At 31.6% G+C, this 24,869-nt stretch overlaps 1 protein-coding gene and 1 pseudogene across 1 annotated transcript; one reads left to right on the plus strand and one right to left on the minus strand.

Moving 5' to 3' along the window:
• Positions 1–6,128: 6,128 nt before the first annotated feature.
• On the plus strand, positions 6,129–10,517 carry LOC143056689 (uncharacterized; annotated as a pseudogene).
• Positions 10,388–14,915, minus strand: LOC143056688 (uncharacterized). The gene is made up of 6 exons (XM_076229838.1): positions 14,441–14,915; positions 13,745–13,887; positions 13,156–13,466; positions 12,386–12,508; positions 11,828–12,020; positions 10,388–11,360 (listed from the first exon to the last, which is right to left on the minus strand). Exons 1-6 carry the CDS (start codon positions 14,849–14,851, stop codon positions 10,835–10,837), a joined length of 1,707 nt encoding a protein of 568 aa, XP_076085953.1. The 5' UTR covers positions 14,852–14,915; the 3' UTR covers positions 10,388–10,834.
• Between the last annotated feature and the right edge of the window lie 9,954 nt (positions 14,916–24,869).

The following is a 24,869-nucleotide window of genomic DNA, read 5'->3' on the forward strand; positions in this document are numbered from 1 at the left end:
TGTTACTGTCCACAGCATCATACAGCACATCGATCTGAAGAGATATACTCGCTGTGGATGAATACTGAGGTATGTATAAAACGTTTGAAATTACAATACATCAACTAACAAAAAATTTCCCTACAGAAGTAATAAAAAGTGACATTTATAGGACAAAAAGTTATTTACCCTAATAAGAAACTATGGTATAATAATTATATGATATGTCATTGCTATTCTTTGTTATGAGCAATATGCATAACATAATGTTGTATCTACTGTCCGCCGTCGTCCTTGGTTGTCGTCGTAAACTATTTCAAGAATCTTCTCCTCTTACACTACTGGGCCAAATACCTTAAAACTTTTATTAAATGTTCCTGATGGTATCTTGATCTTGAATTGTATCCATCACGAACCAAGGCCATCATGGCTAAATATAAAACACACGGGTCAAATGTAGTTTTTGGCTTATATTTTCAAACTGAAGAATTTAGAGTAAATCTGACATGGGATTAAGATGTTCAATAGGTCAAGATCTATCAACCATGAAATTTTGAGACGAACTAAACAACCCATTAATTGATTACTGTCACTCAATTGGTATTTTAAGGAAATTGTCATGTTTATTGGTTATTATCTTGAATATTATTGAAAATAATAATAAACTGTAATCAGCAAAAATGTTTAGCGAAGAACGATCTACAAAAGAAATTGTCAAATGTCCCCTTAAGGAGTTATTACCCTTTATAGACAGTGTTTTTACAATTTGTTCACCTAGTTATAATTAGCTTGCCTACTTAAAAAATCTTCCCCTTTTAAACTGCAGAATCAATTTCAACCAATCTTGACCTAAATGAGTTTTAGAGTATCTAGTATACATCATGTATTGTATTTCGTCGTACGTCAAGAAACATCACCACTTTGGCTATAATGGGACGTAGTAGTAACATGCATTTTGTTAACAGATGCAATGAATATTTAAAAGGTATTTTTAAGCCACTCATTTATATATATTAAAAAGCAAAATAATCATTGTTGAAATATTTCAGGATGTTCGCTCCTCTTTTTTTTTTAATTTGGCCAGAAATTCAAAATTCTCTGCTTTTATCCATGTTTTACTATTTATATTTGCCCCTGTTTATCCCTGCTTTTCTTTTCATATTTTATTGTCATAAAGTTGAATAAATCAAATTAAAGGTGGTTCGGGCGTATTCGAAGTTTCTATCAGAAGTGCCGTTTTTTTAGTTATTTTATTCTTTAAAGAAAATGAATTACATTGGTCGAACAAAATAGGGGGTCACGGACCATTTAAGCTCAAAATTTTACTTTTAAACAGGTATGTAAAAGGGACCATTTTTCAAAGAAATGGTAGGGAAAATAGAGGTGTTGACATATTTTTATCGGAATACCATAAAAACGTTCTATGACAATTGGACCAAAATTGTAATATGAAAAGCTGGAATATAGCTTCAAAGAATGAGCCAATAAAAAACATAGGTCACCGATAAGGAAAAAACATGTCTGCCTTAAAACCCAAATTATGGCTGGTAAATGGTGAAAATGGGTGAAATGTCATTTTGACCTTTTCAGAAATACGGATAATAACGAAAATATTCTATTAGTAACATAACTACAATGATTAAATATTTCTAATCAATCAAAATATAGAAAAACATTATATCGAATTTACGACAGATACTTTTGTAATTTATGCGTGAAATTATGCGCAGTCGAATAGTCCAGAGCCACCTTAAGAGTGCTGCAATATCCTTCTTTTTTTCTCTCATATTTTCTTAAATGTAAAAGGGTGCCAATGTTAGAAGAATGCAAAGTCTAGAGAGAATAATTTCCCGCCAAAATTTCTAAAGCTTATATCTCGAAAACAAGCACATAGACCCTTTATTTGTTCTGTCTTTTATGTCCTTTATGTATCAACTTATAACCGTCTTTAAAGAGCTTGTCATTTTTGAAACTGGGTAGCGAACATCAGTAAGCAAAATATCACAAGTGAGCGGTTGAGGCTCTTGAGAGCCTCTTGTTTTTAAGTGCCTCTTGATTGTTTGTTTTTTATAAATAAGAACGAATTATTTCTTCATGAGAATGAGACTCATGAATGAAAAAGGTTAATCATCTGTATGATTCCAAATACTTATTTTAGAAGTGGAAAGCCCTATTGTATTTGTTCTGATTGGGATTTTTTCTTCTTCCACCAAACCTTTTTGTCATGTACATAGTTGTTTTGCAAGTAATCTTCCCAAACACTGTTTTCTTCTTAGTGTATCTCCGCTGTAACAAAAATATATGGACAAATTTATTTTTCGTATTTGTTCGTTACATCTTAAATTTCATTTTAAACTTAATTGATTATTTCTTTACATTTGTACATAATAGAGCTATAAAAAACATATTATTGGATGCCAATAGTAGCTTTGAATAACCCAGAAAAAGCTTATTGAGAGAATTGATGAGGAAAGACGTTCAATTGTTCTTTGAACAATGGTTTTTAGTTGTTTTTTGCTTTGTTTCTCCCTGATTGAAATCATCTCCCTTATTGGAAATTAGTATTGTTTGTTTCTCTTGTTTTAAGAAAAAAACATTAAATCATATAAGTACAAAGAATGAACTTTTTAATTGCTTTAACATGTTGATTTATTATTATTAACATAATGTCAAATTTGCCTTCTTCTGTAAGATTTTTCTTAGATAGTTATTCTCTTTGATTTGACGAACGGTGATATCTTTGATAGCTAGGTATTTGTCAGTTTGACTAGGTTTCTTCATGTAATCAAATATTTGGTTTTATTTATCTTATACAGTGTATATATAAAAAAGAAGATGTGGTATGATTGCCAATGAGACATCTATCCACAAAAGACCAAAATGACACAAACATTAACAACTATAGGTCATCGTACGGCGTTCAACAATACATAATTTGATACCCTTTTACCTTTTTTTCATAATATTTTCGCAATCGTTTTATCACGTAACGGTTTTACAGTTTGTTTACATGCAATTTTTTTTTCTTTGTTGACAAAGTGTTTTTTTTTTTGTATTGTTTAGGATAACAACACTATATTCATTGGTGCTAAATTGTGTGCAATTTTTACCTATTTTGTCTGTTTGTGTTGCTCACACATTGTTGTTAATATAAAAGATTTCACTCGACGATTATACAGGAGAGCGTTTTTGCTAGCTTTAAAAATAGGTTCAATACACCACTTTCTACATAAGAAGATGTCTGAGCGAAGGCAGGAATATAACAACTGTCTTCCAATCGATCAATGCGTGTGAGCATTTCCTAAGGGCCTATCCATTTTGAATTGTCTTTGTAGTTCGGTATTTTTCTTATTTCACTTAATTAAAGAATTGCATGTTTATTTAGAAAATTTAAAATTCTTTATCAAATTAAAAAAAAACAGTTTCACACGCATATTTTACAGATATTTGACTGTTGACTTTTTGCTACATGTAAAACATTAAAGCATAAGGTTGTAAATACGGTTGTTGAAAACACCTTATTTGTAGATACTTGAAAGAATAACTGAGAGATTATATTGTTTTTAACCTCCTTATTCGCCTCGTACACAAGTTATAATACGTGTTTTATGATAAGTAGAACATAAAGTACAGTTTAGCTGCATCTTTAAATGTGTTGTTTTTTATTCAGTAAAATGTTTGTATTTTTCAGGTTAAAAGGACTTCTGATGACAGAGCGGAAATAAGAACGAGACAGGGCGACATAAATCCAAGTAAAACCATTACTTACATATTTTTCTTTCACATTCTTCTTTTTTTATAACTCTAAACTGTTTTCCTTTTTTTACATATATTAATGGCGATATACCAATTCGTATATGTAGAAAAATAAAATCACAAAAAAAAACGATATCTGAGGAAAATTAAAAACGAAAAGTCCCAAATCAAATGGCAAAATCTAAAGCTCAATTACATCAAACGAATGGATAATAACTGTCATATTTCTGACTTGGTACAGGCATTTTATTATTTAGAAAATGATGGATTAAACTTGGTTTTATAGCTAGGTAATCTCTCACTTGTATGACAGTTGCATTTAATTCCATTATATTAAGAACGATGTATAAACCAAACAAACAGACATGATAGGTAAGGTAGAAATGTCAAAAAAATGAAAATCTATGAATAAGAATAAGAATAAGAATTTCATTAGTCTAAAATCCAAACAATAGGATTGTTACTAAAATACACAAAAACAAACAAACAAACAGACAGTGGCATATTAATTACAAAACAATAGTCATTAAACACTACAAACATGTAGCATTGAAAGAAAAACAAAAACATAGATTATTAGTATTAATTATAATACTATTTTTGACAGCATGCCTCCTCTTTAAAATTATCAATTAAAATATTATGCTTATGAAAATCTATGTGTTAAACCGCCTTTATTGATGTACAAACTGACAGTTTTAGAAATGAGAATTTAGAAATATAGAATGCTTTTAGTTTTTGTTTAGTCTGAAAGATATTCTACTTCTTCACTAAACGATTTTGCAATCTCCCTAAACTTATTCTGAAGAATGAAGAAAAACGAAGATATCTTGTCTTTGTTTTTATCTTTTTTAAGATCATTCATTTATTGGATGTTGATTTCTTACGCGGACGTACAGACGGGTGGACAGGAGTAAAACAATCCCCCACCCCACACCCCCCGCTTAACTTTTAGTTTGGGTGGTAATAAAACTAATTTAAGGGAAATCACTCCAATGAGTGACAGTCAAATCAGTATATCTGCAAAGTTCCACTTGCTGATCATTTTTGTGATTTAAGGCTACTACCTTATATATTATCATTTTATAAACATCAAAATGAGAATAATCAGTTTAAAACAAAAATTTCAGAACCTTGACAGGAGTTAACAATGTTCACAATATACGTGTATTGGAAGAATATGGTGCTTTGCAAATAGTAAATCAGAAAGAAAGTCAAACTTTCTTCAGATGAGTATTTATTGTTTCTAAAAGATCTTTATTACATTCCTTTGAATTGCAATGTTTAGCAATGCAGAAATAAATGGTAATCGAAGTGTTTTAAATATATTCATTCATACTGGTATACCAGAGTATTCACAGGACGGACAAACCTTGAGGTTTAGTTCAATAATCCTTTTGTCCATTATTAAAAATAATATGTATAAAAAGAAAACGTTTAAAAGGAGTAGGTCCGGTAAGGACCGATTTTGGCCTCAAATATCAGGTTCATCTGACGTAAAATTGTTGACACTTTTTAAACACGTAAGTGTCTTTTTCATGTGATTTAATTACTTTAAGTGAAATATTTTAACTGATTTAGTCATTAAAAACGCTCCGATTCAAGCTTAAAAATGAAAAATCAATAAACTATGTCCCAAAAATGTCACTTTTCAGATGGTTTTTGTCAAAAATGAAAGTGGCCGCATCCGTGTTCATTATCAACCTTGTTACAAAATATTAGAAATTACTATAAATTAAGGAATGTATCTCCCTCATGCAGAGCTCTGATTCATTTCACGGATTTGGCTATAATTATTGGACCTTTAGGATTATTGCTCTTCATCTTTTATATAAGCTTTGGATTTCAAATATTTTGGCCACAAGCATCACTGAAGAGACATGTATTGTCGAAATGCGCATCTGGTGCAAGAAAATTGGTACCGTTAATTTTATTACTACCACTGGGTCGATACCTCTGCTGGTGGACTATTAGTCCCCATGGGTATCACCAGCCCAGTAGCCAGTACTTCGGTACTGGCATGAAAATACGAATTTTTTGTGTTATTAAAATTTGCTGTTACAAAATATTAGAAATTATTATAAATTAAGGAATGTATCTCCCTCATGCAAAGCTCTGATTCCTTTCACGGATTTGGCTATACTTATTGGACCTTTTGGATTATAGCTCTTCATCTTTTATATAAGCTTTGGATTTCAAAAATTTTGACCACGAGCATCACTGAATAGACATGTATTGTCGAAATGCGCATCTGGTGCAAGAAAATTGGTACCGTTAATTTTATTATTTATGTTATGTATTATCATCAATGCAACTTCCATATCAATATGAAGAATAAACACAGATGCGACCACTTTTTAAGACAGAAACCGTCAAAAGTTAACTAAATAACCTTATTCACTGTAACTGCGGTCCTGAATCTCACGCATGCGCGTAACGGGCTCTGGGTGGATCCATAACAACAGCGTAAACAAACGAGAATGGTGAAGAGTTGTTGTGCGTATATGTGCCACAGTAAGGCAAACGAAGCAGCAAGAAATGCCGGTATTAGTTTTTTTAGGTTCCCAAAGGATAAAAGAAAGCGGTCATTGTGGACAAAGGTAATAAATAGAGCTGATTGGGAGCCAAATGACAGCGTCCGCATCTGCTCACTACATTTTGTTGACGGGTGGCACAGTGATGACCCAGATGATATTAATTATGTTCCAACCATCTTCCCATACAAAGAAAAGCCACTCAGCACCAAACAGAAGGCACGGGAAACTAGAACCGTCTCCAGACAAGAAACAAAGGTTAAAATTTAAAAACAAAATACCCCCCCCCTTAATTTTATTGTCATATGAGTAATGAAGGCCATTTAAAAATACTTGATAGAACTTAATACATGATAAAAAATAGGTAAAAATATTGGGAGGGGGGACTCATAAAAATATCTCTTGAGCTAGCTATGAATTTATAATATCAGACTGAAAAACGTTTCATCAATTTAATGAATGAAATGAACCTATAATTTGTGTGGGTATCAGGTCACGGGGGGTCAACTTCCTATTATTGGGTATACGGGGATGTGCCAAAAATATGGGTCATAGTTTTGCGAGATTTTATATAAGAATGACCCTCCTTTTTAATGACATCCTATATTAAAATGCATTTACGTTTGTTAAATGTATATTGATTTGGGATATGATCTACATAGTATCATATATGAATATGCTAAATTGAGAATCTTTATACATTATAAAATATATGTGCACCAAACCATGTCAATTCATATATAAAAACTTAAGGGTAGCTAGTATATTTATGAATTATGAGTGATGATGAGTTAGTGCTTATAAGCATGGGCCATATTTTAAATATTGTATATAAGAATAGGTCATTCTTTCTTAAATTTCTATATAACTATAGGTATTGAATTTCAGTGAATGTTATATTAAAATGGGTACGTTTTTTTAGGCAAAAATGGCACACCCCTAAAGGTTAAGGTATATGGGTTAGGGTAAAATTTGGGGTAAAAATGGTTCAGCATATATCTTTAAGGGCTGGGACCATTAAAGTAAAAGAAGGCCATGGATGGTGTGGTACGATTGCCAATGAGACAACTGTCCACAAGAGACCAAAATGGCACAGACATAAACCGTGAACATAGTTGTAAAGCACAAACTGCCTTGTCGGCTACATGTATTAGGCCCTAAAATGGGTTTATAAGTTCATTTGTTTTAGATAATCAATCAAAATAAATTAATTTCAGTACTTCAATAATATTTTTAGAGTATCGTACCTAATAGTTAAAATATTAAATTAAATAAACTATAAAGATATGACAAATTGAGACATCAAGCCATAATATTCAATTTGTTGATTATAAAAAAAGACCAAGATAACCAATCATAAATCTTTTGTAAATTACATGCATACAGTGTGCATATTACTCATTTACTTTATTTTTTGCTTTAACAGGACTTATTAGCAGAGGAACAACTGCAGAGATGTATAGACCAGACAAATAGAGACGGTGCTATTCTTGCTCACTCCTATTTCACTGTAGAGCCAGAGGTAGAAATAAGTGTGGACCACAATGCCATGGATGTGGAAGACGACATAGAACTGCCCTATGTGCAAACAAGAACAATAGGTACATTTTGTATTTCAAAATTCATATTTTAAATACCAATCAGTACTTATAAAAAAGAAGATGTGGTATGATTGCCAATGAGACAACTATCCACAAAAGACCAAAATGACACGAACATTAACAACTGTAGGTCACTGTAGGGCCTTCAACAATGAGCAAAGCTCATACCGCAGTCAGCTATAAAAGGCCCTGATAAGACAATGTAAAACAATTCAAACGAGAAAAACTAACGGCCTTATTTATGTAAAGAAAATTAAAAAATGAATGAAAAACAAATAAGTAACACATAAACAAACGACAACCACTGAATTACAAATACTGGCAGTCAGATGTAGCTAGAATCCCATGTAGGAAAAAGAGGGCAGTCCATATATAACCCAATAAATTAAAACCTGATGAAATAATGAAACCCCCCAAAAAATCTTTGCTGAGCTCGGTTGCGTCTGAATGGTAAGCAGGTCTTGCTCAACATGTGACACCAATCATATTGCTCAATTTATGTACTTGTAAATCATTTGACACGGTCATTCATGTTTTATTTAATCTTTTTTTAAGGTTTTCAATGTGACCCTGATCCATTGCTAATGGAAAATCTACTCCTGAGGAAAGAGATTAAGGAATTGAAAGACCAGCTTTCTGAAGAATCAAAGAGGAATAGTGGTATCCACAGAATTAAAGATGATGACTCTGCTACCAAGTTCTACACTGGGTTACCAACATTCACAGTGTTTCTCTGGTTGTTCAAGTTAGTACATTAAAAAGCTCAAGCTCTAAATTCATAATCAAATATTAAACTTTATTAGATTTCATAACATTTAAAACAACTAATCTTTTGGTGTTATTTAATTTCATAAAAATCAATTAATCTTTGGGTGTTCTTTAATATTAATTATGTTGAATCTAGATTTTGGTTATTGTTTGCTATTAAGTACATTTTGAAGTCCTTCATTCTATGTCAGATACCTGTGCTGTGTCAGAAATTAAAATACAATCCAAATTCAGAGCGGTTTCAGATTTCAATTTGAGTTATCTCCCTTCTTTCAGAAAATTGGTCCTATAGTCATAAGACACCTCAAATAAAAAAAATAATGCGGATGTTTTTTATAACTCAATGTACAGTTTTCATTAAGAAATATAAAGAAAATTCTTTAATTCGTTCCTATTTAGAAGAATTTTACTTTATCTTAATCGCTTCCTTCCCCTTACATATTTTTTGCATGCAAATTGACCTATCTCATAAAAATCAAGTGATCGCATAATGCTGAATGGATGTCCTTAACTATTATCTAATTGCACATGTTAAACACGTTCTAAATATCCATGCTTTTTTATGATGTTGACAAACAGGTGACAATCCTTAAACCTCAGCATCAAAACATGATTACCTACCATATTTTCACAACAACACTGACCAATTGAGAATAAAAATTTGACAATTATACAAAATTTATGCAAAAAAATGATAAAATCGTGAACAGAATACTAAGTTTATGATGTTTGTATGCCTTGATTCAAGAATTTTGTGGTATTTATATGTAACACATATGAAAAGGCCAGAATTATTCATTAAACTTCTTCAAGACAGTCATTTATAATTATTTGTTTCTGTTTCAGTTACCTATGTGCAAAGAGTTCCAGAATGCAGTATTGGAAGGGAGATGGAAATACACCCAGTAAAGATAGGGTTAGGGTGTCTACTTCCCGACTTCAGCCTATTGAACAGTTCGTAGCTGTTATGATGCGACTTCGTCTAGGATTGTATGTGAGGGATGTAGCGGATAGATTTTCAATTTCTGTTTCTTCTTATTCTAGTTATTTCACAACCTGGCTCAACCTTATTCATGCTGAACTTGAAGTATTAACGTTTTTCCACCTAGAGACATCATTACCAGAACAATGCCAAATTCTTTTAAAGATCGATACCCATCTACCAGAGTGATCATTGATTGTACTGAACTTTTTATTCAGAAAGCTTCCAGTCTTTTAAATCAGAGTTTGACATATTCCAGCTACAAACACCATAACACTCTTAAATTTCTAGTTGGCATCACACCATCAGGTGTTATCTCATTTGTATCTGAAGGTTGGGGTGGAAGAGTATCAGACCGTGAAATAACAATTGAATGTGGTATACTTGATTTACTAGAGCCTGGCGATAGCGTTATGGCTGACAAAGGATTTACTATAAATGATTTACTTGTAAAACGTCAGTGTGCTTTAAATATTCCACCATTCAGAGGTATTAAGGACCAATTTACGACAGATGAAGTATTTCAGACACAAGAAATTGCACAACTTCGTATTCATGTGGAAAGAAGTATTGGACGAGTTAAAAACTTCCATATTTTAGAAGGGGTACTACCATTGTCAATTGCTCCACTTAGTACTAAAATATTTCAAACATGTTGCTGGTTGACAAATCTAGATGTTCCTTTAGTTCAGGATGATATAAATGATCTGTAATTCAAATCTGCTGTATAAATTTAAGTTTTTTTACCCTGTTTATTTATTCATAAAATGTGGCCAAGTGAAATTCATTCCATTATACTGCAAAATCTTTAAACAATAAAGTACAATAATATAACTTAAATAATTAACTTTTTTTATTCTGATTTAGATCAACATGACTTACATGTATTTAACTGAATGTGGACTTTGAAAAGTATATATATATATATACATGTACATGTAGGTATTATTTTTAACCTGAGCATTGTGTATTGAAAATCTTTAAATTAAGTTTGTGAAGAATTGCAAGAAATAAAATATTAAAAAAGTATCTTACTTCATATCTAATTAAATTTTGAAATGATAAAATTTCGAACTAAATTTTAAAATGCTAAAAGGTTAGAAGAACAAGTAAATAATTTTGAGTGCCCATTTGACACTTTACCTTGTGCTTGCAGTTGATGTTAAATAAGTTAATAAAAGTATTTAATGAGAGTTTAAACATCACATTTCAGCTCATTCACAAATTTTGGAATAAATACATGTCATATAAAAATCAAGTAGTTTTGGCAACATACTATTACAAAAAACTTCATCAAAACAAATTCTCTCGATAAAAATGTTATTTTTGCTAGCATTTGTCCATACAACAAAATCACACCATGGTAGACCCATAATTGCCATCTCTCCTTGCACTTGAGCATAGTACTTCTGATTTCTCTTCAATTGTGGTCCCGTTGGTCCCCATTCTAAACAGAAATTAGCCGAATTTAGGTTTAAAATGTCCTCTATCTCCATAGTATTGACTGGAACTCCACCACATGAAAAAGGACACTTTATTTCTAGTACCCCAGTTTCTGAACCGTCTAAAACCTTTCCATCACCAGATGCTCCAAGAAAAGACATATGTGGGTAAAGCGTGAGCCCTGTGGGTAACACTGTTATATCTCCCTTTAAGGCTTTCTGGAAAGTAACATATTCCTGCCTTGCCCGGTCCTCCATGTCGACACCCCACTGCATGGCCTTTGGTAATTGAGGATACCTGTGGGAATAAGATACATATATATAAATAAAATTAATAGAAACTATCAGTTTTACAAATATTTGTAGCTAGATTAACCAACCACAAACAAAATTATAACTTACATTGTATTTCATTTAGCTACAGTTTAGTGAGGTCATACTGGGTTATTTATAATTGACTTAAAAGACTCATTAAATTAAAAAAAAAGAACTAATACATGTACATGTATTTAGCCTGAAATGACTTACTTGTGTGATGTTTGTCAACTCATTTTGAGAGTCAATACATGTAGTTAACTATGAATTACAGTAAATAATTTATTTCATTGATTTATTTACAAATGTAAAAGAGATAATGTAGTGTATGAATGTTTAGCTTGAATGCTCATTTATACAAACTATTAAGCAATAGTGAATAAGAGAAGTGAAGAACAGATAAGCATCTTGTTATTATTTAATATGAATCAATTGAAAGCAGAAGTGTACCTATCCAAGCTAGATCCTTCTAAAATCTGTTTCACCAGATGCTCTTGTGAGGAATGACATCTGAGAATATCCCCAAACATACTGCTTGTGATACGTCCTATGTGAAGGTCTTTCCACATTTGGTTTTTTCTTTGGTCGCAAGTCTCCTTTTCAATAAATGTCACTAATTCCAGGCTTATCTCAACTGGTGGAACTGAAAATATAATTTTGAAATACAGTAACATAATTATATTCTCACAAAATTATGATTGTGGAAAACTAGCTTTTACAGCTGATTATGCCTATGAACGTTGCTCATTATTGAAGGATGAACAGTGACCGACACTTGTTAATTTGCATCTCATTTAATTTTTGGTCTCTTGTGGAGAGTTGTCCACAGTGCAATCATATCACATCATTTTTTTTTTATATATACATATACACTGACAATGTATAAATGGTGCTTATCATGATCAAAGAGGGATAATCCATTGACAAAAAAATTACCTTATGATTTTTTTCAATTCTAATAATGAGACTTGTTTATGACTTGATATTGTTGTTTTTTATAACACTCACTATTGTCTGAAGTAAACACCATTTTTCTCATAGCGAGCAGAAGTGGAGACTCTGTTGTAGTGACCTCCTCAACAACCATTGCTTCTGGGGCCTTATCAGGGATGTTCCAAAGGCTACACATACCTATAAAATAATTTGTCATACTTAAAAGTGCAATATTTCAATCTATTTGCTTGTTTTATACAAATATTGTGCTGTTCTTGTGGTTATGGCATTGTACGTATATAACACATGACGGACACAACTAATTGGTTATTTTATTTGTTTCAATAAGAAATTGTGTTTTCATAGACAAAACTATTATCGCTGTATAACATTGTAACATTTTAATAGGAGTGAAAATTACAAATTTATTGATGAGAAAAAAAGGACAGAATAAAATTGATAATTAACAATAATAATTATGATTAGATACAACCAACTTTAAAAGTTTAAAATTAGTATGTAAATGTAGTGTGTAAAATTTTTAAATTATTATGTACATGTAGTGTGTCAAAATTTTAAATTATTATGATTGTTGAATGAGTATCTTTTATGATCTAGTCATTTATACTTTGTTATTATATAAACATATATTTATGTTTAATACAGTTTTAAAACCTCAAACTTTGTTGCTTGCTTTATTTAAGAAAAAATTGAAAAGGTGTTTTCTGTATTTCATTTGTAAAATATTAGAAATTAGTGCATATGGTTTAATTGGTGGTCTGCAGTTGTAAGTAAGCAGCTCCTTTTCCACATTTTATAAATTTATTATATTGCATCATCCTTACCACTGTTGGGAAATACTGATTTTAGCTCTGATAGATGATCTAGGGCTCTGTTTATATCAGGAGCTCTGTCAGTTGAGTGTCTTGGATCAAAAGTGGCAATGCTGGTGGTCTTTTCCTGTTTATCCTTGTTTAGCTTGGGTCTTGATAAATCAAGACATTTCAGTGGTTGAGCCTTCTGGTTGACTGATCTAGGGACCTTCCACTGGCACGGCAATGATGTGCAGCTCTTATCCTGCTGTTGCTGCTTACTAGAGGGGCTGTTAGACAATGCGAACAGCAATCCACCAATATGGCTACATGACTGGGCTAACCTAAAAAAAATGTTTTTTTTATTAATTTGAATTCCTCTTAATATCTATATATTCATATATAATTTATCATATAGGCTGGCTTAGCAGTGAGAATAATTTCAAGAGTCAATTTCAGTTTAAAGTCCATGTCTGTAGGAGCACATGTATGATAATAGGTTGAGCATTTGCAGGTGCAATTAGGTGTCTAACTGCATGTATAAATGTAATACTGTAAGCAGATCTTCTAGAAGTATGACACATTAAGACAAGAAAAATATGATAACATAAAAATAACATACCCAATAGGACACTGACAATAGGCAAAATCAATTGTCATGGTTTTCTGGTCAGGTGAAACAGTCACACACACATAAACTTGATAGCGCTGCTTCTTCATAGACGCCAGACAGAAACATTTTAGGTAAAATGTTACTTCATCAATCTGTAAGAAAAGTAAGAAATTTATAATCAAAGCATTTGTTTTTCTTATTTTATTTCATTAAAGTTCATATCAACACATCTCAAATATTGTGTATTTTTCATACTTAATTTTTTGTTTCAAGTTCCTTGTCAGATCTGTTTTATGAAAGGTTGCACTGTCCTTATTCCATATATTTTAATGTGCTTGTCCAAAGTCAGGAGTATGTACATGTACTTCAGTGGTTGATGTTGGTTCATATCAGACATAATTGTTTTTTTTTAATATCTTTAAAATATTAAACTTAGTTTTATAACGTTTCATATTTATTTGTGTCTTGGCATGTTATAGCTGACTGAACAGTATGGGTTTTTCCCAATTTTGAAAGCCTTATTGTTATCAATATATTTCTTATTAATTCCACTTCAAATGATCTTTATTGGATAGTCTCATATATCATACCACATCTCCTTATTTTTATAAGATACACATACACTTATGATTGAAAGCAAAGGTACTTCATATTCTATCAAATCAAAGACCCATCAAATATTCAATTATGATTTTTAAATCTTACCCTTGAAAAACATATTTCATGGATATCCCCAGCATCAAAATGCTTCACAGATCTGTAAAGTCCTTTGAAGTTTTTGACATTACCACCATCATCTCTTGATCTCAGAATCATGAAATTGTAGATGGTTGCAAAGGATGGCTTTGGAGTGCTGTCGAAAAAGGTAGGTGGAAGAGGAGAATAGTGTACTGACAGGAACGGGGGTAGATTCTCTTTCCCGCTAGCCCCTGGACCTATGTTTGTAGCTTCAGACACGGCTCGAACCGGAGTTAAACTTGTTTCTGCAACATTGTGGACCAGCAAACTACCTACTAAGTCATCTTTTTTTACTTTGGTGGTGTTTATATTAAGATCTGTAGCCAGTTTGCGGAGATTGTCGATGGATAACTTCTTTAAATTTTCGCGGGTCGCCATACTTGTTTAGTGTAAACAGTTGATGTTGTCATGGTATCATTGTTGTAAAAAAGTATTTAAATGTTTCATATTTTATTGTTAAAATGCATTGAAAATACTATTTTTTATTTTATAATAATGAAATGAAGTGTCTTGTAAGTATAAGATTGTGGGTGGTGCCGACATTTTCGCATCCACCCAGAGCTGTTTCTGCGCATGTCTGCATAAATTAGTAAACAAGACTATTGCTAAAATTGGGAAGATAGCAGTAATTTAGTATGGCTTAATGATACTAGTATCCGATAAATGAGCATTGTATTGTCAAAAGCATCGCATATTTATAAAGCAGAAGGATTCTACTTTCCAATTAATAAATGAAAGTTTACATTTTAACATTTGTGGCCAAAAAGGGGTCTTACTGGATCTACTCCTTTAAAATAATTGTTTGAATGATTGATTGATCGATTGTTGTTTAATTTCCGTTCAGTGGAACACAAAAATATATATTATCACAAATTTAAACACATCGCCGCATCAATTACAATTTGTTCTAACGATTTGTTTCGTGATATTGAAACATATGAAATAAAACTTGTAAACATAAAATAAATTCGTTATCACAGTTTTTTTTATGAAATCAATTTCAACATGTTCAAGTTATTACATCTGTGTTCACAAATAAAAAAAAACAATTTGATAGCTGATTGAACATGTTATTTAGCACAAATTTAATCCGTCATGACGAATTATAAAACTCGTAATGAATATGTAAATCCTAATTACCGAATAGAAATTTACTATAATTGGTTCTAGGTGGAATAATTAAAAAATGTGTACAATTGTTATAGATATATATGTTGAGATTTTTAACTTTAATGAATATAATATGTTTATAACTCGTATTTTTTAAACGGTCATACACGTGGAAATTGTTAGACAAGTGCATGTTAAATATGGTATCCGTTAAATATGAAACAAAACACTAATTCGGTTAAACGTAGAATTAAGACAACACAAGACATACAATAAATCATGGAATACTTTTCTGTAATACCTGACTGTGTTTGTTTCTTCTATTTTTTTTATCAATTTTCTTTGGTCACTTCTTTTTTGTAATTATTTCTGAAGAATTACATTTCTTGTAGTATGTGATTTGATTAATTTACCTTTGTTTTTCAAGTTTTCTGTTGGTGGTTTGAAATCAAAATATACATTAGTTTATTCAATTTCCTTCTGATACAAATGGAATTAAGAAAAAGAAAAAAATTACTATTTCATACTTTATATTTCGGTAGGTAAAAACAACCTTTAATTTATACTTTTAATGTTGTTTTTTCTCTCTCGATACACTTTTACAAGATAGAATAAATTGAAATGATATATTTCGGATGACAATTTAAACAGCGAAATTTAGACTGAACGAACAAAAGTGAAAAAAGATCATTTCAAAATTTATTGTATCTTTTAAAACTAAATTTCTAAAACAAACTCTCCTGGATTCCCTTAATTTGTATATCTTTTTAGCAATTCAGAAATAAATGGAAACAGAAATATAATAAGCATTGTCGTTTGTTTTCAGCATGAATAATTCTTACAGTTTATTTCGCTATAGTTAAATCGGAATGGAAGAAGGTTTGGCTACATCTCATTTATACTGCTACGAAAAAAGAAATCTTACGGTCATCATACGTTCGTCCCTTTCAAACCAATGTAACTTATAAAAAGCAAACGTTACATTGGAAATAAGTAAGAGTTACTGATTGATTTCTTTAATTTATGTTCAGTGGCAAATATATCATGAATAATCACGAGTATTAAGTAAGTTTAACTGGTTTTTATTTGTTTACATCCTGAATCGAATCATTGAAATAAGTTGTAAATTTGTTTTTTGTAAACACGGGTCGTTGTCAAATGATTTGTTCAGCTTGCTATAAAACCATGTTTAACACACTTTTTTCTAAAATGTCCTGTCATCCGTACGCACCATTTGATAATATTTTTACATTAATGTTTCAGAAATGATGTTTTTTTTAGTTTCTAAACAGACTTCCATTTTCAAATGGTGAGAGCATGGTTTCCCCTGGGTCGATTTTTTTTCGCCACGTCGTTTGCTAATACAATATTTTTTTCGCAACTATCGATTTTCAATTCGTCAACTAACATGTTTTTTGTTAACAATTTTCCATCTTTCTGATATAAATATCAAGTTTGTCACATTATGGTCAATTATCATTCTTTATATTTATTTTGTAATATATATTGTAATCGATTAACACTCAATAAAAACAAACATTTATTTGTAAAATTGCAAGATAGATCATGAAACCATAATTTGTTTTTATTTCGGCAGGGAACACGGAATTCATCTAAAACAATAAAATTGAAAATGGAAATGGGGAACGTGTCAAAGAGACAACATCCCGACCAAAGATGAACACAGCCGAAGGCCACCAATGGGTCTTTTGTGCAGCGAGAAACTCCAGCATCCGGAGGCGTGCTTCAGTTGGCTCCTAAACAAAAGTATAAACTAGCTCAGTGATAATGGACGTCAAAATAAACTTCAAAATGTACACAGGAGACTAAAATTAAAAATCATACAAGACTAACAAAGGCCAGAGGCTCCTGACTTGGGAGAATCTTGAAAATGCGGCGGGGTTACACCTGCTTTTTGAGATCTTAATAAGTTTATCGGATATCGGATACTTCCAGTCTAGTAGAAGAATAGACACTAAAGTTAGAGACTTTTCTTTCTTTAACGTATATTTCAGCTTAACAATCGTTTTTTTCTGACCATTGTTTAAAGACATGGTTGAAACTTTAAACTTTGCCTCAAAAACGTGTATCGATAAAACGATAGTGACGTTCTCACGTCAAAACAATTGTTTCAATTATATTTTTAAAAAGTTTTCAACTCATTAGCAAAGTTGGCTCTTGCAATGGATTTGAGTTTTTTTTCTTTTGGTTCCTTTTGATCATATTACTTTTCAATTGTATGCATGGGTGCTGATACATCTTTGGCTTTCGAATATTTCGCCTTTAAGCGTTCATGATGTAGTTAAAGTCAAAAAGTGCTGAAAGAAATTAATAGATTGTTAGTTGCATTTTTCATATTTATGACTTAAATCTTCATCGTATATGAACAGGAAGTAATGTTTATTTTAAGGCAATCTAAATACTAACAGAAAAGGTTTATACATATAACGTATTTTCTATTTCACTATTAAATGTGAAAAAAAGTTTATGTGTGAAAAAACTGGTGGATTAAAGATTGTTTCATAACTAGCTTAATCTCTCACTTCATTTGAATGACAGTTTCATATTATGTCATTATATTGACAACAATAAGTGAACAAAACAAACACAGAAATAATAAGAAAAAAAGTCATAAATCAGGGGTTCTGCATTAAACTTAGTGATATTATCGTATTCACTATAAAGACAAACAAATAGGTCAACAAGGAAAAACAAAATAAAAAAATAGACAAAGCACTACGCAATAATGAAAGACAATAATACACTGGCGGGATGTATAATTACCAGTCAACGTCAACAGGGTATTAGTAAAATTGGAATAATCTGTAAAAGTTGATAATTTTCTAATAACAGAATACTACAACACGTAATTAAGAACCGGTTAATTAAGATGATAAAACATGATGTTTCTAAACTTTAAACCCATCAAGTATTCTTTATGAAAATGATACTAAATATTTATCAACAAGGTCTTTGTATCCGCCGATGAACTTTTTTTTTATTCTTATTCGTAACCCAGACATAGTTGTTAGTCACCATATGTCTAACCCATAAGTATCCTTTAAGGGGGTAGACCTTGGTTCAGGGAGATAACTCTTTAAATCAGTGATGCGTTTGTGAAAGTTAAGTTTTATCAATCTATTTTAAGCATTTACCTAAAATAGATTGGAAATAATATATGTAACATAGAAGCTTAGAATATATTTATGAAAATGGTTGACACAAACGTACTGATGATTTTAAGAGTTATTTCCCTTAACATAGGTCTACCTCCTTATGTTCACTATATATCTGGGGTATGGCATTTTAATCAATGAGTAGTCATCCAACATAAAATTTGTAAATATTTTTTTTGGGAGGGGGGGGGGGGCAGAAATCCTATTTGCTATGATTTATATTCTTAAATAGCATATAATGAGAACATTTAATAGTCATTTGAAAATTGATCCACTAGTATGAAAGACATATTGAGATCTTCAAAATGTTATGGTTCCTCTAGATAAAACTTTCTTTTTGAAATAGGCAACAAATGGATCCTCAAAACTGAAGAAAGTCGTACTAGAGTCATCAAATGCACTTACCTAATTCTAGTTTGATGTTGATGCGTACTAATATATCCCGAAGATCCACTGGAGGCAACTATCGACAAAGTCCATTAGACCGAGATATCTATATCTGTACCAATCCCTTCATGATGGGTTGGGATCGTCCCTTGTAAAGCTTGCTCCCTGTCAGATCTGAGCGTAACCGAAAAAAACATCTTTTGATAGTTGTAGGGTGCAACTAATTGTATTTAAAATCCCCCAGTATTGTTATAATTACGTTTAGTCATGAAGAATAGTAGAGAAAACAGAATAACGCATTTCTATGTGGTAAGGAAGGCTACTAATATAATATTATATAATATAAGTACCACTAATTCATAGTCCCATTGCTTTCTATGTTAAATTCCTCCATTTCGAGCAGGCATACATGCACTCCTTTTGTTTTAAGCTCAAATAAAGTGGCAATCATTGCATATCAAAGCAACACTGTATGGTGTCTTGTACTACAAAAACCTGTAAGGGCATATAAGACAGAACTAGTTTCCGGAACTACGGGTGTACCAAAACAGTTACTTCAGATCTGACAAACAGACAAAATGTACCTGTTTAAAATTTGAAAAAGTCCAAAAGTGTTCTACAATGATCTCCAGTCCTTTAGTTTTTATTTGATACCAAGAATACCTAAATATTCTTCACATTTTGGAAGAAAAGCTCATCCGTAGGAAGTATTTTTTGTTTTATATGTACTTCTTTCTGGTATGTGCTTTCTAGCTGGGCCCAAATTAGTGCTGTAACACCGTAAGCTGACAAGTGATAAACTGTTGAATTGCTGTTAGATTATTACGTCTAGTGATACATTTTTTTCTTTCATTTCAAAGACGGGAACATGTTAAGATGAACATTGAATAGTTAGTCTTTTTTTTTTTACGTAAGGCCCTATTAACATGAGTTTTAGTGTTCTATTTAGCGGTCAACTCACATATGACTGCTATGGTGAAATTAATTTTAAAATTCCTATTGCAAATCTACTCTTCTAGTCAGCACTTCGGTGTTGACATGAATATCAATTATATGATCATGTCTATAAATTTCCTGCTACAAAACTTAGATTTTTTTGAAAAACTAATGATTTTTTTTTATCCCAGGAATAGATTACCTTACCCGTATTTGGCAAACCTTTTGGGATTTTTTTGTCCTCAATGCCTTTCAACTTTGTACCTGTTCGGCTTTATCACTATTTTGATATGAGCGTCACTGATGAGTCTTATGTAGACGAAACGCGCGTTTGGCGTTTTAAATTATAATCCTGGTACCTTTGATAACTATTCTATCCTATATCTCTGGTAGACTTCTAATACACTATTAAATATCTAATTGACAATTAGTTAATAGAGTGATTTAATAGCGTTGCCTGAATCACTTTTAAAGATACTATTAACTAATAGACAATTAAGTGACTATTAACATTTTAATAGTCAATTAAGCTCCATTTAATTCTGCGATTTTAATCATTAATTCACAACGTCATTACGATTTTCTGGATTTTCAATAATTTTTTCACGACGTCATCATGATTTTCACGATTTTCATAAATTTTTCATGACGTCAACACGATTTCAGCGATTTCATAATTTTTCAACGGGATTGCGTTCAACATCGAAACAGCTAAATAATGTGTTTCGGCTTTTATTCAAAGTTATTACCAGTGTCCTCTTGTATTTTGAAGGACAAAGGAAGCTTATACATCATATTTGCTAGAACATGACATAGAGACACACAGTGTAAATCACTAACCTCTCATCAAATCTGTCAGAATATGTCAGAAGAACTGTTATCGGACAGTTTGTAGATCTGTCAAACTGGCACCTTTGGTCAGTTCTAATGCTAGAATTGATTAAGTTATCCATAGAACAGTTTTAAGAACTCTAAATATGTCTTAAATATAAATGATTTAAAAGAATATAATATATTTAACAAAATTCTCATCACAGCAAGGTTTAAACATTTCTCGTTACGCAAAATACCTATCTACAGTGACGTCATTTAGAACTGTACTACAATCCTGACTAGTTTGGTCAGTTCTAGGGCTAGAACAGTTTTAGACAGTTTTGCTTACAGATCTATTGTTATAACTGGTTTAGTTCTATGACAGATTATTCTGACAGTTCTAATTTGAGGTTAGAAGTGATCTCCACTGTAGCATAAAAGAAATAACTTCTCCAACTGCATATGTCTGTCCAATACATAAATATAGAATAACCATACATTGTCTCGAAATATCAATGTTATTTGTATTCGGCTCGAAACAGGTAGAAAGCGAGGCTGTACTGCAGCTGTGATATCTGAGCAGTCAAATTGCATTGACCGTATATTCATATGTGATATACAGTCACTGACCGTATATCACCTTGTTTATGACGTTGACAATGTGTTTCCGTAGAGTTTTATTTTTGACGTCAATAAAACATACAGGTTCGCGGAAATTTAATATCGTCCGCTTCAAATTAAGAAATGATGTTTTTTACCCAAAATACTTCATTTAGAACAGTTTTAAGAGTTCCAGTATATAAAGAATAACCATACATTGTCTTGAAATATCAATCTGTTATTTGTACTCGGCTCGAAACAGGTAGAAATGCTCGGCACAGCCTCGCTTTCTACCTGTTTCTAAGCCTTGTACAAATAACATTGATATTTCGAGACAATGTATGGTTATTTTATATATAGTCAAACAAATTACTTCTCCGACTGCATAGATCTGTCCAGTACATGACATAGATAGATAGTCTCAAACAAATTACTTCTCCAATTGCATATATATATCTGTCCAGTACAAAAACAAGATAGATAGCGTCAACTAAATTACTTCTCCCACTGCATATGTCTGTACATTACATAAAAAGATAGATATAGACCAAATAAAGGGTAGCTGTTATGAAAGTGGAATAAATAAGCTAAATAAGTTATTTTTAAAATCTGCTAGGGTTAAAGTAGAAGCTGACATAATGACATCCTCCAGATTATAATTTAATAGTGTATACTGCTCAAATATGGAAAATTAATTAAATATCAAAAGGCAGCACTTGAATTTAATTTATTGAATTATATGGTTCCTAACTATGAAAAACTAATAAATCTTCCGAAACCAAAATCTCATTTTTTTTTAAGAAAACAGTAAATTAATTTATATGTTCTGGTATGAAAATATGGAACAGTTCATTACAAGAAATGAAGATGAGTACTACACTTATATCTTTGAAATTTAATGATGCAATTGTTTATATATTGTGCAAATAAATAAGCTTTTACAATAATATCTATCTACGATTGTATAGTGTGTGTATATCATCAAAATATTGTACTTTATACATATGTTGTAATTATTTTGAGGACCTTCAAAAAGATTAGTTTTAACTTTTATGATTATCCTCTTGAAATACAGATTATTTATTAATTTATAGAAAGCGTCAACCAAATTACTACTCCTCCTGCATAAGTTTGTCCAATACATGACATAGATATAAAGCGTCAAACAAATAATTTTCCCACAGCTTAGGTCGATCAAGTGCATCCAGTCTATCAAGTGCAGAACCAAAATAGAAAGCGTCAAACAAATGACTTCTCCTCCTGCATAGGTCTGTCCAATACATCACATAGATTGGTAGCATAAGAAAATACTTTCCCACTGTTTAGGTCTGTCCAGTACATGACATGAATAGCGTCAAACAAAGTACATCCCCCAGATGGAGTCAAACAAATTGCTTCTCCCCCTGCATAGGTCGGTCAAGTACATCCCCTAGATAGAGTCAAACAAATTACGTCTCCGACTGCATAGATATGTCCAGATTTAAATAAATATATAGTGTCATGTAAATAATTTGTCCCACTTAATTCAAATAGGTCTGTCCAGTACATGAGATATGTAGATACAGTCTTATAAATTACTTTTCCCAAAGTATAGATCTGTTAAATACATGGCCTAAATAGATAGCTTCAAATATATTACTTTTCTTACTGGTTATGTTTTTCAAGTTCATGAATATACTAACACATTTCTATTTTGTTTTCAATCTCCTTTATAAACAACCTTCTTGGATTAGGGGACGACTGTAATCTTTAATGGGATAGGACAAGATGATTTTGAAAATGAAAATCCTGGTCTAGTTCGAGCTGAAAATATATAATTTTTCTAAATCACAACGAAAGAATATTATGCAACACAACATACAAGATAATGTGAAAAGTTGGAGACCACTAACTTTACTAAATTGTGATTATAAAATTAGTGCAAAGATTCTATCTGAAAGACTTAAAATAGTATTGGCTAAAATTATTCATACCGATCAGAAGGGGTTTGGCAAAGGTAGAAATATAAGCGAGGCTTACGGAATGATTCAGGACATTATAGAATATATTGACAACGAAGATAAAGAAGGAATTATATTATTTTTGGATCAACAAAAGCGTTTGATAGGGTTGAAGGGGAATGAATAGATTTTGTATTGGAGAAATTTGAATTTGGCGGGAAATTTAGAGCATGGATAAAGATGCTATTATACAATGCTACTACGTGTATCAAACTAATGGGTTGGTATCCAGATACTTTTCTATTACTCGCTCCGCTAGGCAAGGGTGTCCGATAGCGCCTCTCTTGTATATCATGCAAGCTGAACCCATGGCATGTGCGATAAGGGGTGACATTAAAATGGAAGGATTAAAATTACCAGGAGGGGGAGGGAACTTTATAGAAACCAAATTATGTATGTTTGGAGATGACACCCAGGTATTCAATAAAAATGAAAAATCTGTAGAAAATACTTTTAAAATTTTGTCCTTATACGAAAAAGCTTCGAGTTCTAAAATAAACTATGACAAAACAAAAGGCTTACTATTAGGGGCTTCTAAAAGAAAACGATTTAAAGCGTCAAACAAATGACTTCTCCTCCTGCATAGGTCTGTCCAATACATCACATAGATTGGTAGCATAAGAAAATACTTTCCCACTGTTTAGGTCTGTCCAGTACATGACATAAATAGCGTCAAACAAAGTACATCCCCCAGATGGAGTCAAACAAATTGCTTCATCCCCTGCATAGGTCGGTCAAGTACATCCCCTAGATAGAGTTAAACAAATTACGTCTCCGACTGCATAGATATGTCCAGTACATGACATAAATAAATATATAGTGTCATGTAAATAATTTATCCCACTTAATTCAAATAGGTCTGTCCAGTACATGAGATATGTAGATACAGTCTTATAAATTACTTTTCCCAAAGTATAGATCTGTTAAATACATGGCCTAAATAGATAGCTTCAAATATATTACTTTTATTACTGGTTATGTTTTTCAAGTTCATGAATATACTTACACATTTCTATTTTGTTTTCAATCTCCTTTATAAACAACCTTCTTGGATTAGGGGACGACTGTGATCTTTAATGGGATAGGACAAGATGGTTTTGAAAATGAAAATCCTGGTCTGGTTCGAGCTGAAAATATATAATTTTTCTAAATCACAACGAAAGAATATTATGCAACACAACATACAAGATAATGTGAAAAGTTGGAGACCACTAACTTTACTAAATTGTGATTATAAAATTAGTGCAAAGATTCTATCTGAAAGACTTAAAATAGTTTTGCCAAAAATTATTTTTACCGATCAGAAGGGGTTTGGCAAAGGCAGAAATATAAGTGAGGCTTACCGAATGATTCAGGACATTATAGAATATATTG

This window comes from Mytilus galloprovincialis, chromosome 13 (genome assembly GCF_965363235.1).
Source record: "Mytilus galloprovincialis chromosome 13, xbMytGall1.hap1.1, whole genome shotgun sequence".
Classification (NCBI taxonomy): domain Eukaryota; kingdom Metazoa; phylum Mollusca; class Bivalvia; order Mytilida; family Mytilidae; genus Mytilus; species Mytilus galloprovincialis.